This window comes from Pan paniscus, chromosome 15 (assembly GCF_029289425.2).
Source record: "Pan paniscus chromosome 15, NHGRI_mPanPan1-v2.0_pri, whole genome shotgun sequence".
Lineage (NCBI taxonomy): Eukaryota > Metazoa > Chordata > Mammalia > Primates > Hominidae > Pan > Pan paniscus.
Window position 1 is genome coordinate 72,117,066 of NC_073264.2, and position 13,830 is coordinate 72,130,895.

General features: G+C 35.0%; 1 protein-coding gene across 10 annotated transcripts in view; it reads left to right on the top strand.

Moving 5' to 3' along the window:
- PCNX1 (pecanex 1) overlaps positions 1–13,830 on the top strand; it is a 209,014-nt gene that overhangs the window by 91,709 nt on the left and 103,475 nt on the right. For 7 of the 10 annotated variants that reach the window (XR_010109817.1, XM_034937738.3, XM_034937744.3 and 4 more), the window contains 2 exons: positions 11,395–11,485; positions 13,257–13,314. Coding sequence is in view for 9 of the 10 variants with exons in the window: in XM_034937738.3 (XP_034793629.1) it covers positions 11,395–11,485; positions 13,257–13,314 (149 nt within the window). In the remaining variant the exon portion in view is untranslated. The remainder of the gene's footprint in view (positions 1–11,394; positions 11,486–13,256; positions 13,315–13,830) is intronic. The other 3 variants (XM_055097746.2, XM_055097747.2, XM_063596273.1) reach the window with 1 other exon arrangement.

The following is a 13,830-nucleotide window of genomic DNA, read 5'->3' on the forward strand; positions in this document are numbered from 1 at the left end:
TTCTACATCTTTATTTTGTGGTGTCACAATAGGTAACCATATTCATTTCCTGTACTAAACCCTGAGAATCCTTATTTCTCTGGCATTTTAAGGTTACCAGAGAACATCAGACATCATGGAAAAATTCACTAAAAATAGTATTATGAGGATTTTATTAGTAGCTTATTAAGCAGAGGAAAAAGTACTTGTATCATCTGTATTCAGCAAGCAAAATTGTTAATCATGATTAATTTTATAATTTGAATTATAAGTGGCTTAATTTAAAAGGAAAAACTTAGGCTGGGCTCGGTGGCTCATGCCTGTACTCCCAGTACTTTGGGAGGCCAAGACGGGCAGATCACTTGAGGTCAGTAGTTCTAGAGCAGCCTGGCCAAAATGGTGAATCCCCATCTCTACTAAAAATACAAAAAATAGCCTGGCGTGGTGGCACGTGCCTGTAATCCCAGTTACTCAAAAGACTAAGTCACAAGAATTGCTTGTATCTGGGAGGCGGAGGTTGCAGTGAACCAAGATTGCGCCACTGCACTCCAGCCTGGGTGACAGAGTGAGACCCTATCTCAAAAAAAAAAAAAAAAGGAAAAACTGACATAGTTTTCTTTCTTATTTATAGCTTTCATTTCCATGTGTACCTAATTAAAAAGAAATTGGGTTCAAATGACTTAAGTGTTGGATGAGTTTTGGAAGTTAACATCTTTGGAAATGATATTTCTATCAGAATTTCTCAAATTCTTCAATGTAATATGTTGCTCTTTTAAAGACCACATATTAAGGGTTAATTTTCTTCTGATTGGTCTTTTGTTGGAATTGCTATTTGTTGTTGATTTTATACTGTTTTCTGAATTAAACTACAAAAATTCTAAATAAAACAAGCTGTGACTTAGTAGTGCCCAGATTAAGTCACACAAGAGACTGAATCAGGTAGCCTTAAAGTTCTGTTTTATATCTGCTAATCTTTTCTATAGAATTTGGCACTTACTTCTCAGTTACTAATCCTAGTTTTCTCTTATAAATTAAGACTAATAAGTTGATGCAATGATGAAACTTGCCATTATAGCTGGTAGTTACACTCTTAATTTGTAACACAACATCTCAAACAAAATGTTCTAGATGAGATCAGATAGAACAGGAAACATTGCCTGTGGTTTTTTCTGTGTATGAAATTAGTGGTTGGTGTGAGGAAATGCTTTGAAATTGTATATGAAGCTATTATTTTGTCTTTATGTGAAAAATTTAAAAATTACTGTTACAATGTTGACAAGAAATGAGGACAAGAGTTCTATATTTATCAAGACGTAATTACAAAGCATGTATATATCATGAGTAGTATTTCTCTGATTAAGACTTTCTTAATGTATCTGATTTTTAAAAAGTGATGCTTGAATTGATTTTCCTTATGTTTTCTTTTGTTTTATTACTGTGTAAGGATTGACAAAGGAGGTATTCTTTGAGGTAATCTGCTTTACTCTAGAGCTTGTTAACTTGAAAATGTAGTTGGCTGTAGGAGAATTATTGAAGGAAACCTGGCAACATTGCTCTTCCTATTAAGCAGTTCATAGCAGAAATATAATTTGGAAGCTTTTAAATTTTCTCCTTTAAAAAGCAGAGACTCAGGTGATCAACAGTACTTTTAGTGACTTTTATTAGAGTTAGTCTTGGTGTTTTAAAAAAGATTGTATATACTACTGTAGCATTTTGGGCTATTAGTACTTGTCCTTGTTACTATTAACACAGAGTCAGAGGACTGTAAGGGATCTTAGAGTTAATATGTCAGTTCCTTATGTTATGGTAGATTATTTTCATTCATCTGAACAAAGAAGTTACATCCTTTTGCAGCAACCTTGATTTTGTCCTTTATTATTGTTTTGAGTACAAAAAAATAATAAATTCTATTCTTTGATCATTTTTGGGGGGTGAGGGGCAACAAAGTATATATAAATGAAAGTAAAATGTTTATTTTTATCAAAACAATAAAAATACTTCATTATATTTCAAAAGAAGAAGTATTAAGAGGTTTAAGGGCTATATTCTACTTCGTTTTGGTAAAAGTAGAATGTGCTTTTCCCATCCTTACAACAGAAATACAAGTTGACAAATACTGGAAAATACCATGAAGAAAATTAAGTCATCTACAATCTCATCACTAAGAGATATCCACTATTAATATGTTGTAATTTATTCCTTCCAGTCTTTTAAAATGTACATGTGTATATGCACTTAAAAAAATAGAGTTAGGATCATGTCATGTGACTTTTGTGCTACTGTTTGAGTTTTATACCTTGCTTTTTTCACTTAGCAGTCTGAACATTTACTCATGTTATTAGCTGTCCCTTGATTTTTTTTTTTTTTTTTTTTTTTGACGGAGTCTCACTTTGTCGCCCAGGCTGGAGTGCAGTGGTGCAATCTTGGCTCACTGCAACCTCCGCCTCCTGGGTTCAAGCGATTTTGCTGCCTTAGCCTCCCGAGTAGCTGGGATTATAGGCATGTGCCACCATGCCTGGCTAATTTTGTATTTTTAGTAGAGATGGGGTTTTGCCATGTTGGCCAGGCTGGTCTCGAGCTCCTGACCTCAGATGATCCACCCACCTCGGCCTCCCAAAGTGCTGGGATTATAGGCATGAGCCACCATGTCCGGCCTCTTTGATTTGTTTTTAAGTGGCTGCATAATGTTTTGTCACTTAGATGTATGTGAAAGGCAGTACAATATAGTGGACTCTGGAGCCAAACTTCTTGGCTTCAAATCTTTGCTCTACCAGTTATTAACTATGTGATCTTGGGAAAGTTATTGTCTTGTCTTAAGCCTCAGTTTCCTCATTTATCAAAGGATGACAAAAATAATGGCTACTTCATAGGTTTATTGTCAGGATTATATTTATTAAGCATACAATTAGAACAGTGCTTGACAATTGTAAACTTGTTATATAATCATCTTTGTCATTATTGATAAAATATTATATCATTATTTAATCAGTTAACTAACCCCATTGTTAGTCTTCACACTGTTTCCTGATATTTCCTATTGTAATGAACACTGTGCTGTATGTCCATTACATAAGCTTTAGTGTACAGCAGCTGTGATTTTTTTCTTAGGATAAATAATGTTGAAATGGAATTATCAGTCAAGGGGAATATACATTTTTGGGGCTTTGATATATACTGTTAATGGCTTTATGGAAAGCTCTAGTTTATCTGGTAGAGTTTGGGAGGATCGCCACAAATATTACAAGTTAAAAGTAAATCTAGATGAATTTTATCTACTCTTATTTTCATCCCCTGGATAATGCTCAGAAGTTTATCACTGTTATTGTAGGAAGACTACTAGAATATTATTTCAAATAGTTTTGGGTGCCTGAACAGCTCTAGGAATTTTACAGAAACTTACAGGGACAGGTTGAGATATTTAATTTGTCTCTTGCTAGTATGTTGTAAAGAATTCATTGAATCACTAGACTAGATTATCTGCTTTCTAACATTAATCATTCTTAAGATTCTAAATTAAAGCTGGTTAGTATATGCATTAGTTGGAATATATGCTAGATTCTTTCAAGGAGAGACCCTTCCAAAATCATTGAAATGAAAGAGAAGTTTCTATTTCTCTCATGAGAACCATTGGGAGTCTAATGGGATCTATTTCTGTCATGATGGATGAATGATGTTATCTTTCACATGTGGCTTTCTTGCCTTGTCCTAAGTGCCTGCTGTAGTCGTTGACATTTTCCAGCAAACAGGAATGAGGAGAAAAGGTCAAGGACATCTAGCCTTTATCTTCCTGATTCAGATTTGGAAAACATGCCTTTCGTTTTCTCCCACCTTTCACTGGCCATACATAATCATGTGACAACTTCTCCTCGTGGGAGAGGCTGAAAAATGTCTCTAACCAGGTGGACAGAAGCCCAGCAGAAATTCAGTGAGGGGAAGATTCCGTTCAGAGGAACACAGAAAATACTCTTGGCAGTGGCTGTCTTTGGGTAGTGAGGAACTTTCTTTTTATATACTACTTTTTAATTTTCTGATGAGTAATAATTTTTAAATGAAACCATGAAACAGAACGGCAAATACCAATGTAATTCCCCCAAATCTTAGTATCTGGTAGGAATTTCACTGTTTGCTGCTACATGCTCATCAGACTCTTACCTGGTCAGTCTTTATTTTCTTGTTTCTTCATCAATTTTATGGATATATAATTTAGGCACAATAAATGGCATCTGTTAAATGTATACAATTCAAGGAGTTTTAACAGATGTGTATACCCGTCAGATACCTTAATCAAGATGCGAGTGTTTCTGTCACCTTCAAAAAATTCTCTGTGCCTTGTTGCAGTCCATCTCTCTGCTGCCTCTGGTCATAGACAACCACTAATCTGCTTTCTATCATTATGATTTCCCTCTTCTAGCAGTTGATATAAATGGAGTCATATAGTATACAGCCTTTTGTATGTACTTTTCCTGTAGTGTAATGCTTTTTGAGATTTCATCATACTGCTTGCATGTGTGAGTAGTTCTTTCTTACTGCTGAGAATTCCATTGTATGAGCAGGCTGTATATTGCTTATCTGTTCACCTGGCGATGGTTGTGTTGTTTCCCGTTTTTGGCTGTCGTGAATAAAATTTCTAAACTGTCTTTTTGAAAAGAGTTCTACATCCCCACCACCAAGTCCCAGTAGTTCCCTTTCTTGCCAACATTTGCTTTTGTTGGCCTTTAGAATTGTAGACATAATGGGTATAGAATGGTAACTCATTGTGGTTTAAATTTAAATTTCTCTTATGACTAAAGATAGTAAGCATCTTTTGATGTGCTTATTGGCCACATACATATATATCTTCTTTTGTGAAGTGTGTCCAGAAATTTACTCATTTTAAAAATCGGGTTGTTGGTCTTCTTCTTCTTTTTTTTTTTTTTTTGAGACAGAGTCTCACTCTCGTTGTCCAGCCTGGAGTGCAGTGATGCAATCTCAGCTCACTGCTACCTCTGCCTCCTGGGTTCAAGCGATTCTTCTACCTCAGCCTCCCAAGTAGCTGGGATTACAGGTGCGTGCCACCATGCCCAGCTATTTTTTTATTTTTGCATTTTTAGTAGAGACGGGGTTTTGCCATGTTGGTCAGACTGGTCTCGAACTCCTGACCTCAGGTGATCTGCCCGCCTCAGCCCCCCAAAGCGCTGGGATTACGGGCATGAGCCACTGCGCCCAGCCTGGGTTGTTGGTCTTCTAACTGTTGAGGTATGAGTTCTTTTGATATTTTAAATACAACTTATTTGTCAGATACAAATTACAAATATTTTCTCCCATTCTGTGGCTTGTCTTTTTGTTTACCTGACCAGTCTTAATGTCATCAGTATCGTTATCATAGATTATTTTACCCAAGTAGGAAGAACTTGTCTTTTTGAAATAAAATGTGAGTGGATAATGAAATCACAGCAAAATATGAACTTGTACATTCACTTTTGGAAAGTTCAGCTGATTTGGGGATTAGCAAGCAGGAGTGGAGTTTTTAACAATTAATTAAGGCATGTTTTATTAACTCAGAACTAGATAATCAGATAGCCATGTCAGTAAAATATATCAGTATGTAAATCTCACTTATAGTTGCCAAGCAATAGAGATATCTGTCTTTCCTTACCAGTCCCCAAAGCTGTCTTCTAAACCAGACTTTCTTCTTATACCTACCTTTTCCTTATCCTTCTGATTTAAAAAGCTAGAACAGCATTGCACATACAAAGAAAAAAGACTTGTTCTAAATATTGAAACTTGAAGTTACAAGGACATAGTGACCTGATTTCCATTGTATCATGAGGATTAAAGAAGTTTTTGGAGCCTAAGATTCTTGGTCTAGGACAGGTGTTAGTAAACCACCGCCTGTGGGCTAAGTCCAGCTCTATACCTACCTGTTTTTGTAAATAAATAAAATTTGTGTTTATGTTCTGTCTTGTCTTATGCCTGCTTTCATGTTACAGTTGTAGACTTGAATTGTTGCAACAGAGGTTATCTGGCCCATGAAGCCTAAAGTATGTATTATCTGGCCCTTCACAGGAAAAGTTTTCTGACCTTTTTATTTCTCCCCTAATCTAGGGAGAAACAAGTCCATTAACCCAGGGGTCCCCAACTCCCAGGCCATGGACTGGCATGGATCTGTGGCCTGTTAGGAACAGGGCTACACAGCAGGAGGTGAGCAGGGTGTGGGGAGCGAGCATTTCTGCCTGAGCTCCGCTTCCTGTCAGGTCAGTGGCAGCATTCAGTTTTCATAGGAGCATGAACCCTATTGTAAACTGCACATGCGAGGGATCTAGGTTGCCCACTCCTTAGGAGAATCCAATGCCTGGTGATCTGAGGTGGAACAGTTTCATCCTGAAACCGTCCTCCAATCCCCTGGATCCATAGGAAAATTATCTTCCATGAAACTGGTCCCTTATGCCAGAAAGGTTGGGGACCATTGCATTAACCAGTAAGCAGCAATATAGTGAGTAATTTCTGTGTGGGTAAAAACCGAGTCACCACTTATGATTATAAGGGGGGTGCTATCCAAGAAATTAGAATTGATCTTAAAGGCCTTCTCTTTAAAAGTATAATATATTCATTGAGATTGCATTATGAACACAATGCTATCTCCATCAGATTATTTCTTGAATAACATTTCTATTATTGAGTACTTCAGTCATATAGAATGTATATGTTCCCCCAAATGTCTTTTAAAAACTCACTTTATACATTTACTGCCCATACATCTCTCTTTGTTCTTATAGCCCCTCTCTGCCCTATGAGTAATACTTAAAAAAAGAGAAGTCAGTGTAGACAGTGCATCAGGCTTGGAGGACACAGAATGAAGGGAAGGTTGGGGGAGGTAAGTGGTTAAAGAAGAAAATTATCCAAGAAATTTAAGAGACCTCTTTTGTTGTTGGTACTTGGAAGATTAGAAAAACGCTATGGATGATTTGTTGTTCTAGTAACCACCTCCTTCCAAGATACATATAGGTAACTTTAGAAAAATGAGTGATGTCAAGAATGCAACAGGCTGGGCACGGTGGCTAACACCTGTAATTCCAGCACGTTGGGAGGCTGAGGCAGGAGGTATCACTTAGGCCCAGGAATTCGAGACCAGCCTGGGCAACATAGCAAGACCCCCATCTCTACAAAAAAGTTTTAAAAAGTAAGCCAGGCACTTTTTAAGTGCCTGCAGCCCCAGCTACTCAGGAAGCTGAGGTGGGAGGATCACTGGAACCTAGGAGTTTGAGATTGCAGTGAGCTATGATTGTGCCATTGCACTCCAGCCTGGGTAACAGAGTGAGTCTCTGTCTAAAAAAAAAAAAAAAAAAAAAAAAGGTGGGGGGGAATGCAATTGGAGTTTCTTAGGTGAGTACTGTTCTTAAAATTCTTGATGTACTCAACTTCGTTTTGTATGGTGAGGATTTTTACTGATAGGGTAAGTTAGAGAATCCCATTCATTTCCCATGTCTTTTATCAGTGTCTTGTGAATGTTTATCAGAATTTGCCTGCTGCACCATTCATGGCTCTAGGCAAATGCTTCAAGTATCCTTGGTGTTAAGTGAGTATCCAGTTTTACTCATCTTCCTGTTGCTCATCACTTATTCATTGACCTATAGTTGTTACTTTGAAATATTACTTCAAAAGAATGGTTGTGTGTAATTAACAAATTTTATGAACAATAACAGTCACTATTGAGTATTCAATAAGACTGCTAAGAAATACTAGGTATCTTAACTTTTTTTTTTTTTTTTTTTTTTGAGGCAGGGTCTCACTCTCTTGCCCAGGCTGGAGGGCGGTAGCATGAACACAGTTCACTGCAGCCGCAACCTCCTAGGCTTAAGTGATCCTCCTACCTCAACCTCCCAAGTAGCTAGGCCCATGGGCACATGCCACCACACCCAGCTAGTACGTTTGTGTGTGTGTGTGTGTGTGTGTGTGTGTGTGTGTGTGTGTGTGTGTGTGTGGAGACGAGGTCTCACTATGTTGCCTGGGCTTGTCTTGAACTCCTGGGCTCAAGCAGTCCTCCCACTTTGCCTCCCAAAATGCTGAGATGTACTGGCATGAGCTACTGCGCCTGGCATATCAGCTTTTTGTGTATGCGTCTTTAGAGATGCAGTCCCTTGGCCAGTATAATTTTTACAAGTCTGAAATTTCAGTTTCTAATCGTGTTTATTTTGTTAGTAACTGATTTTTTTTTTCTACTTAAGTCATGACAGAGGCATTCTATCAGGTATAATTAATTGGTCACAGTTGAATCATGATGAGATGGCTTAGTTTATAATCCAAATTCATGTGTGAAGGACATATTTCTTTGCTCTGCTTTCTACTCTGTTTATTAGAAAAAATTAGTATTGAACTATTTTTCTTAATGCAGAATAATATTAAAATAGGGGTATTATAACGGCATATTTTACTTCAGATCTAAAGTTTAAATATGATGGTTTTAATCTCAAAAGAAATAGTAAAATTGCCGTGTATGCCAAGAAAACTTGTACAAATTTAACGTAATCTTTATAAACCAATAGTAATATATATTTATTTCTGGTTGGTTATTTTTTAAGCTGCCTTCAGTAGGATACATTAGCACATTAAATTACATTTAGTAATTTCTTTTTCTGGTGTGTTTATCTTCAGAGTAAAATTTGGTACTTCTAAAGTACATAGACTTGTTCTTTTGGAGTGAAGTTGGGACTACACCATGAGGCCTTATTACAATGTTAGTTTGTTCTGACAAATGCCATGCGTATTTTTAAGAACCTAAACATGCTTCTGAAGCTTAATAGACAAAAGCCTCTTAAGGAAAAAAAGAAAAGCACTGTTGAAGTCATGTACTTCTGTTAAAATCATAGCCTCTCTTTTAGACATATTTATGCTTCTGCTTACATTTTTAGATTTTATTACGTGTTAGTAATTTGGATAGAATCATTCAGAGTTGTAAATTCAGGTAGTAATAGAACTACTCAATTTTTCCAACTGTCTGTTTAGAAAAGCTTTTTTTTTGCATTCTTTATGTTTATTTATTTAAAATGCAACTATTTCTATGTAAATTTAATATTAGATATTTATATATAAAAGACAACATGGTAGTATAATGACATCATATTCTTTTACTGTTTCATTTGAAAATTACAAAGATAATATCTTTAGTTGATTTTGTTACAGATACGTATTATTTTTAATATACCAAGAACAGAACTTATATATTAATAAAAATCCTTTGGAAAGCTTAAATGCTGAGAAATACTGCAACAATTTAAGTTCTATTGAATACAGAATTAACTTATTTCTAAAATATGTATAAATTATGTTATGACAATACATTTATGCATTCTGTTCTTACTGAGTTTCATATGCAGTAAACAAGCCCTCTTTGCTCTTTGTTAGTCCATGATTTAGTCATTTAATGTAGTTAACAATAGTTCTGCATTTATGTAATCCATGATTTTGACCAGATATTTTTTTCTCTTAATCTAAGTTTAATTATGATAGCAGCACTAATCATTGATTATCCAATAAATGAATACAGAACAGAGCATTAAAAACTGTAATTAAAATTTTTTTAATTTTAAGTGAGCCGGTATTTTTAATTTTTTTTTCGGTAGCAACTTCTGTAATTCACCCTACCACTTTAAAAAAACTTTCAGTGATACATCTATGAAGTAGCCAAGTTGACGGCTTGTGTCATTTCATTTTAGCTCATTAATCCAGTTTCTATTAGAGGTGCTAAGGATGAATGACTTATGACTAAAAGATGGGGGTGGGGAGTGTCTTAAATAATTTACATGCTGAATAACCTTGAAAAAAGACAGCAAATGACCTGAGCATTTCACAGAAAACCTTTTTTTCCCTAAGTTATCTCAGGAGTATATTATTCGACAAAAAAAAATGTGGCTACAGAAAACAGCATAACTTTTATGATCCATAGAATGTACTCAAATAATTCAAATTGTTATTTTTTTCCTGGTTCTCGTTGTTTTAAAGAATGAAGTAATGCTTGAGATGTTCTGTAAACTCTTAGTCATATTAGTACATTATGGAGTCCTTTTATTAGCATTTTTTCAAGTATTTCACTTAAATAAAAAGCCCTTATTGCACACTCTGCATTGTAGGCATGGGAAAATCTGACTTTTAGCCTTACCATCAAGTCAACATTGACCTTTAAGATTCCTGTTTTGGCCGGGCACAGTGGCTCACGCCTGTAATCCTAGTACTTTGGGAGGCTGAGGCAGGTGGATCGTGAGGTCAGGAGATCAAGACCATCCTGGCTAACACGGTGAAAACCCGTCTCTACTAAAAATATGAAAAATTAGCCGGGCGTGGTGGCGGGCGCCTGTAGTCCCAGCTACTCGGGAGGCTGAGGCAGGAGAATGGTGTGAACCCGGGAGGCGGAGCTTGCAGTGAGCCGAGATTGCGCCACTGCACTCCAGCCTGGGTGACAGAGCGAGACTCCATCTCAAAAAAAAAAAAAAGGATTCCTGTTTTTAACCTCTTTAATTCCAGCTAATAAAAACCTCATAAATGCTCAAAAAGCAACCTGGACTAGACCAAATGGTTGCAGAGTTGTATACCTCATTTCATTGCCTTCGTGGAAATTTATATTAATTAATTTATGCTCCCTTTTCATCACCGATATGGCTACCATAGATCCTCAGAGGGGAAGAATACATCTCAGGCAGTATGTAGAGTTTTAAAATTCCATTATTAGAAATCATTTTATATTATAAAGTTCATCTTAAGAGAATTCAAAAAATCTGTATTCATTTGCAACATTTGCAACCATATGATTTCTAAACCTTTTATCAGTTTCATAGTGATATTTGGCTGTAGCAATTGCTGTTTCTAAATTTTTCATAGCGCTCTTGTGGTAGAAACATACAACAAATAATGTTCATTAAATAATATAATTTAATTATCACCAACAATACTAGCTCTTTCCATTCACTGACCTTTCTTAGATACACTTGGACACTTTTCTTAAGAAACACAGCTCAGAATGCAGTCACATGATTTTGTGGGCATGTAGTTTGAGCTATTCCAAATTTAAGAAGCTTTGCAAATGGGTACTCACCCCCTGCAAGTAGTTGTCAGGTGATTTTTAAACATTAAATTCATTCATATGATCACCTGAATAGAGAATCTGCCGTGGGAAAAAGAAAAAAGAGATTGGTATTGCAAAGCTGACTTAAGTCCCTTCCTTTTAATACCTGATTATGTATGTTGATGTTTTACCCTACTGTCCAACGTTCCTTTTCAACTCACATCTTGCTGAATTACATGCAGATCATTGTTTTAAAAATATTTTTTTTAAAGTTTATGGTGTATTTTCTTAAGATGTAGAAACTTATGAAATTTAGTATATCATGAAGGAAAAATTCTGAGTATTCTAATGGATTTTTAAAATAATCATTTATTTGCTAGGTAAGTTCTCTTCTACGCTGTATGAGACTGGTGGCTGTGATATGTCACTTGTGAATTTTGAACCAGCAGCAAGAAGAGCATCCAATATCTGGTATGTGTGAAGTCATATTAGGAGTGTGTGTACTTTCATATGTTTGCCATATTTAATGTTTTTAAGCCTAGAACTATAAAAGTTAATTTTTTTGTTTTTTATAATTTGTTTAATGTTGTTAATTGACAAATAAAAATCATAAATATTTATGGCATACAACCTGATGTTTTGAAATATCATATACATTGGCTTAATTGAGCTAAAATTAACATGTATTACCTCACATACTCATAATCTTGTTTGTGGTGAGGACACTTAAATCTACTCTCTTAGTGATTTTCAAGTATACAGTATGTTGTTAATTGTAGTCACCAGGTCAGATATAAAAGTTATTTTGAAAACATCTTTATATTTACTCTAATAATTTGTCATAGTGCATTTGTTTCTAAAACCTTAAGGTAGAATTTTTTTTGCTATGGAAAAAAGAAACTATTGTTTTTAAAACAAAAGCTATTCTGTGTTTTAAAAACTAAATCGAGATATTCCAAAGATCTTACAGTGGCACAGTGTTTTCCCACAGTGTCAAATTTAATTGTATTTCATTTTCTCTATATATTGTATAATGTATAAAAGCTAATCAGGACTTACTCTTCATGTAAGTTCTTACATAACTAAGTTCAAACCTATTGATTCTCTTTCTTTATGTAATTTTAAAATTTTATTTCCTTCTAAGTGTTTGGTCAAGTACCTTTTTAAATAATCAACTTTCATTTTGTTTAAAATTTCTTTTACTGGCTTTAAGGAAGTATTTCTTAAAATATGTCTCATACGTTACCTTTAGCTTCTTTTTTCCCCCCATCTGAAGGAATTTGTAAGATAATGAAGTCAGGAGAAGAGCAAATAAATTAGAAATCTTGATCATATAACATCAATTATATTTTTAGAAGGTGTTAACATTTTTGTTTTCTAAAATTTTGATCTTATTGCTTATTTATTCAAATTGCACTTTGAAGCCTATTCTTGATTAATTAGTTTTCTTTCCCCTCAAGAGTTACTGATTCTTATTTTAGGACTTCTGTTTAATGATGGATCACATCTGTTTAAATGTTAGACATCTGTGGGCTGTTTACTTATTTTTTTGTTTTGAGGGACCATTTAAAGCAATAAAATCTTGCAGTCATTTAGCTCCACATGCTGAAAAAGTAGAACATATAGATAACCATGCTCTTTAAGCTCCTTTGGTCTAGTTTCAGAATTCACCCTCTCAAAAAATTATTAAATTGTACTGTTACTCTGATTCTGTAACAACGGAAACAGTAGGAGGAGGGAGGGATAGAAATGCTGTTACCATGTTTAATGTAGTTCAAGAGAACAATTCCTTATACTATAAATGTGGTAAAGCCTCAAGTTTTGAAATCCAAACATGACTGAACTGTGGAAACTGACTTATGTTGTAGGTTATTACATTATAGCTTAAGTTTATTGTGTCTTTACTGGTTCCTGGCAATATGTTTATTGCTTTCTTTGCATTATCTGATTTAAACACTTTCACAAGAACCTTGTGATACAGATACTATTGTCATATGTTACTGAAGAGGAAACGGAAGTATGAAGAGGGTAGGTAACTTGTCCAAGATCTCATTCAGTGGAAGAGATTTGAATGTAGTCACTGACCCAGAGTCTATGCGCTTATCACAACTCTAGGAAAATGCCATTTTGCATTTTGAAGTTAACATGGAAAAGTGAAGATATGTGAATCTCATCTGAATGTTAAAGGATATATTTTTCTTTCTGTTTGACAAACTGTTCCCTATTTTTTATTTTATTTTAGTGACACAGATTCTCATGTATCCAGTTCTACCTCAGTTCGATTTTATCCACATGATGTGGTAGGTTTTTCTTTATTTTTACAACATGATAAATTTTCAGATTAAATCTGAAATATGTATTTATATAGATAGCTATAAAAGCCATAAAAATTGATGAAGTTACACAAAAATTTTTTGAAAACTATGGCAAAATCACTTTGCTGTCCTCCAGTGGCTCTCTTTTTCTAAGTCCTTTGATAAGAAACAAAAGTACAAGGTTCAGAAACCCTGGCATAGAGTATTTTAAAAAGTATTTTGGAAAGTATTTGTCAATGCTTAGAGATAGAAATGGCTGTGTTATATATAGGAAGTAAATTTTCTCAACTATACCCAGATATGTGTTTGAAAAGTAAAACCCTCCCTACTTTTTGGCTATAGTGTATTCCTGGAAACTGCATAGGAAAGCAAACATGGGAAGATGATTGTTTTATTGTTTTCTACTTTTAAATGGTATGGGAACCTTGAGATAGCAAAATGCTGCCTAGTACTGTGCCAAATACAGTCAACTTTTGATGCTTTCTGAGGAAAAGAAAACTG